Here is a 5,000-nt window from a genome sequence, read left to right as displayed (position 1 = left end):
AAAAGTGTTGCGTTTATATTTTTGTTCAGTGTATTTGTAGATGTATACAAAAGGACACTGGAATCACTCAACAATGATGCAATACAGTTTTGTTACTGTTTTAATGCAACCATTACACGTTAGTTATCTGCCAACAAAGATGGACCTGGTAAATAAAGCATTATGTTGGTCTGAAGTTAGATTACTGAAACCCTCTGAACCCATCTCATCTGGACAGGGAGGGATGTGAGATCGCTGTTCACTCATAATGTTCAGTTTTTTACACCTTAGTTCTATTCAGGCTGATCACAAACTGAACAACATGGTTCCCTCCAGCCTGTTACATTGAGGCACTCAATGACAATTGTCTGAATGGAAGTCTTCCAACCCTTCAACTCTTTCCGCCTCTCCAAACTTACATTATGTGAACTGACCTTAAATGTATGCGGTATACAATTACTAATTGTGCCCGGAGGCCAGCCTCCTCAAGACAACTTCTAGACAAATTAAGTTTGAGATGTAAACTTTTGCTAGCTGTCTGTGAGGAAGGTGTACAGATTGTAATTATTTTATCACATCACAGCCTTCTAACAACAGATAAATCCTCTTAACACCTTTCTTAAGGCTCTCCTATCATTCATCCTACAAAGGGCAATACAACTAACTGCGTTAGAAAAGATCAGAGATCTCTTAGTGAATGAGTCTCTCCCTGCTGAAGGCTTACAGTAGCACTGATAGCAGTCCTCAGTCTAATAAGCAGTGGTGGCTGTTATTAGGATATGTCCGTGATGAAATTAGCTTTAACAGGGCTGGGCTGGAACAATCAAATTAACAGCTGCTGGGAAGTTGAGCAGTCAGAGACACTTTGCTAATAATTCCAAGTGTTAAGTGCAGGAAGGCAACCGTGGTGCCTACATAAGAGAAAACATCACTAACAGTAAAGAGGTGAGGTCTCAACTCAATGCTATCAGCGTAGCCTTGTGAGGAACTTAAATACAAAACTCTGTTGGCAGCATGGTGACTCGTTTCAAAATGTAAGAAATAATAGCTGTGAAACGAGTTAAACCAGTGCATTTACAGGAAGCATTTTTTTTTATTTCACACTAAACCCATGTTTTTATTTATTGGCTGCAAATGGTAGAATTTTGACATCCACCTTGCTCCTTCTTCTTGCTATATTTTCACATCTGATATATGGATTGTCTGTGTTGGTATATTTTATGTTGTTTATTCTGTAATATGACATCTGTCCATCCTGCGTGTAGGATAGACTACACTACACTGCCAACACTCAAAATCTTGCCAAGTCTAATTTCTAGTCAAAATATGTCGAATTATATAAGACCTAATAGCTTGAGAAGTAACAATGCAGTGAGGTATAGGGTCTTGTTTTTAGACAATGCATCTTAAGTTATTGTTAAGTGAAAGACTCTTGAAAATATCTTACTTTCAGTTGGATCTCAGATCAAACAATGTTTTTTTTTACTATCAGAAAACAGAAAACTTTTGAGCATTTCTCGCTTGTAACACAACATTTCCTGATCCTGGTAAATATAGTTCAAAATAAATGTTCCCATCTAATAACAAGATCTCATTTATCTAAATATCCCATTTTATATCAAGACATCTTACCAAGCTAATGTTCTTAGAAAGTGACTAATTTGATGGAAATGTTTCAGTAGATTTGAACTGTTATGAAAGGACCCTGGGTTTTCTTTTCACGACAATGTGTCTCAGGGGATCTTAATATTTAAGAACCTATTAATGTGTTATACCAGATTAACGGAAATAATCTCAGCTAACTGACGATATAAACCATTTTTACCAAAACAAAACACAAGTCTCGTAAGAAGCATCTAAATGACCCCTTAGCGAAAAATGCTAACGGACATTGGCACAGAACTCAAGATAAAAGTACCCTTATTACTTATCGTAGCTGCACATACAAGATATCCGATTAAAGCTGAGGTTCCACAGATTATTTAGGTATATAGTATCATCACTGAGTGATCCGAATTTGCGACAGGGGAAGCAAAGACAGACATCACAACACGTACCTTTACGGAGCTTCTAGGGAGATCGTCTCACCGTAGCTGTTAATCTGATCAAAAGACGTGTTCAATGGCATTAAAACGAGAAAAAACCGCATAGCAAAAGTTAGCTGCTAATGGTAGACACCAGAGTGGCTGCTGCTTCCGGTCTTGGCTATGCGTCAGTCTAACACACGCACATGACCAAATAAGGACTATGTGGGAGTTCCCCTCGATTCCATTGGCTCTAACGGTTAGAAAGAGATGTCACATGGCAAAATCCAGCAAGGGGATCCAGAGATATGAAAAATCCACCCAAATGGCCCCAAAAGAGGTTTTTTTTTGCTAAATCTGTCTAAAAAGGTCAAATATCACTTGTTTTGCACCAATCTAACTAAAATACTAACCCATCATCCAAGGTTAGTTTTCACTATAAGTACAAAATATTTTTTGGACGGACGCTATAATTTACAGTTTTCTACCATGTTCAATCTGAATTTTCTTTAATATAAAAAACATCTATATTGAATCTGACTTTTCTACATCCAACTGACAGGTTTATCATTACTTTGAGAAAAAAGATTATTAATTTAACCCTTTTAGAAGGGAAGATATGGTCATTTGTTCTGGGAATGTCATTTTCGAGCCTGAAACCTGAAAAACAGGCTCGGGGTTTAACAGGTCAAAGGGTCGCCCGTCATGGCCATTTCTACTGCAGCTGAGAAAAAGTCTTAACGTCTTAAGACTTAACGTAACGGCTCGGCGGACGTAACGACCTTTAAGTGTAACTTTTTTACTTTATTAATTAATTGTTTTGATTTGTTTCAATCAATCAATTACATTTTATTTTTAATAGCACAATATGACATATTATACATTTGTTTCAGGGGCTCTACAGCTTGTCCTTAGACCCCACATTGCATAAGGAAAAACTCCCAAAGTAACCCAACAGAGGGGGGGGTGAAAAAAAGAGTGAAAAATATATGCTGCTCCAAAAACAAGTTAAAGTGTTTTCAGTTGTAATAAGTAAAAAGATCAGTGAACATTTGCTTGGTAAGATTTCTTGAAATAAGATGGGCTATTTAGATCAATTAGATCTTGTTATTAGCTTGAAAAATGTATGTTCAACTATATTTACCAGGATCAGGAGATGTTGTGTTACAAAAAAAGACAGAAATGTTCAAAGATGTTCTCTTTCCTGACGTTAGTTGGTGATTTTCCAAAAAAAAAAATAAAAAACCTTGTTTCATCATCCAACTTAAAATAAGATGTTATCAAGGGTCTTTGACTCAAAAATAACTTAAGATGCATCACTTACCACAGCGACGGCCTCCGAGGCCAGGAGCTCCTCTGCTGACATCACAGTGTAGTACGCCACATTGGTCAGCACATAGCAGCAAGTCACAATCGCCATGGAGATACAGATAGCTAACGGCACAGTCCTGATGGCAGGAGGGAGAATAACAGAAGCATTACACTGTCATTCACATGTATGTTTCCTTCACCTTCCTTTCACCTTTCTCATGTATTATTCATAGAAAGAAGTCAAAGAACTGTTGGTGGGGGCTGTGAAAGCACTATAACACTCAACAGCTGATCACTGTAGGAGACACTGTAGTATTTCAAACAGTTCAACCACATCTGGAGCTTTAGTTAGGATTTGTTAAGGATGGTGTATGTGTAGTAAAAAAAACTACGGTATGTGTTGTTGTGGTAATGAAGTTACATGTTTGCTAATGTAACAGTGAAACAAATATTGAGGATTTTGAATCTTATGTCCACAACAAATCACACAGTAAACCTTAGACTGCATTAAGTGTGGCTCATTGATGTGTTAGAATAGGGTTTGACAACAATGGAGCAGTATGATCCCATACACAATAGATCTATCCCTATCAGATATACACTATACAAAATATTCTCTCCCTTTTAGCTCTGGTTTGGTCTAGTTAGCTCTTGAGCTGTTAAATGCTACATTATGTTCACCAGCAGAGTACTGAGGGGTTAGGCTGCCAGCTGCTGGTTGAAACCATGGATGTATAATAAGAACTGGATACAGCGTCGCAGGGCCTCGTTCATCATTATGAGAGCTGCTCATTGGCGCATAAAGACAAAATGGCCTGACGCTCTCGAGAGCAAAAAGTCACAAATTACCCATCAAGCCTGGTTGTCGAAAGCAGAAGTATCCGTATGTTAACATGGCATTTGTAGTACCGCCATTTGGCCACTACGAATATTTGCCTCAGCGTCATGAGAGTAAAACAATACAGTAATGTGGCAGGCCGCTCAACAACACAAAGCTAAACCTCTCTGTGGGTCAATCTCTATCAGCAACTTCTTTCACAGAAGTGCAAAAATAATATTAAGATTCACTATAATGATACAGCCAAAACATAAATCAAACTTACCGCTCAGGGTTATCCACCTCCTCTGTCACAAAGTTCAGATAGAACCTACAAAAGGAAACACTTTTTGTTTACCTCCAGTTGTAAAGCACAACTCTGAAAGTGTGTGTGTTTGTGTGTATGTGTGTGTGTGTGTGTGTGTGTGTGTGTGTGTGTGTGTGTGTGTGTGTGTGTTACAGATGTTAAGATTCACCGATTCGCATCGGTGCACCGGCATAAACGTTCAAGATGCGAGTGCACCGGTTGAAAGAGTGCACATCGGCTACAGTTTGGGTTGAACCGGGTTGAACTCGACGATGCATCGATTGCGTAGCGTCTTTGCTATACGGTAAAAAACCGATTCATTCATATAAAATCCCCTCATTTTGTCAACCCTCAGCAGAGACGATCTTTGATATTTGCTTCGCCATTACGGAGGCCGAGAGCCTCAGTTATCAACACACACAGAAGTTGAGGAGAAAGAGAAACACAGCGCACGGAAAAATACCTACAAATCAAACGTTTGGCAACACTTCGGATTGTTCAAGAAAGACGGTGTAATAGTCCTTTATGCTATATAGTTGATCGCAGGTCATGGAGATTACTA

The 5,000-nt window shown here is 38.6% G+C and overlaps 1 protein-coding gene across 1 annotated transcript in view; it reads right to left on the bottom strand.

The window, feature by feature from the left end:
- slc7a11 (solute carrier family 7 member 11) overlaps nucleotides 1-5,000 on the bottom strand; it is a gene marked incomplete at its 5' end in the record, with an annotated part of 20,980 nt that overhangs the window by 6,795 nt on the left and 9,185 nt on the right. Inside the window, 2 exons of the mRNA XM_010771560.1 lie at nucleotides 3,328-3,451; nucleotides 4,418-4,462. Coding sequence (XP_010769862.1) covers nucleotides 3,328-3,451; nucleotides 4,418-4,462 — 169 coding nt within the window. The remainder of the gene's footprint in view (nucleotides 1-3,327; nucleotides 3,452-4,417; nucleotides 4,463-5,000) is intronic.

This window comes from Notothenia coriiceps, unplaced genomic scaffold (genome assembly GCF_000735185.1).
Source record: "Notothenia coriiceps isolate Sejong01 unplaced genomic scaffold, NC01 NC01_scaffold00010067, whole genome shotgun sequence".
Taxonomy (NCBI): Eukaryota; Metazoa; Chordata; class Actinopteri; order Perciformes; family Nototheniidae; genus Notothenia; species Notothenia coriiceps.
This window is presented reverse-complemented; position numbering and strand designations above follow the sequence as displayed.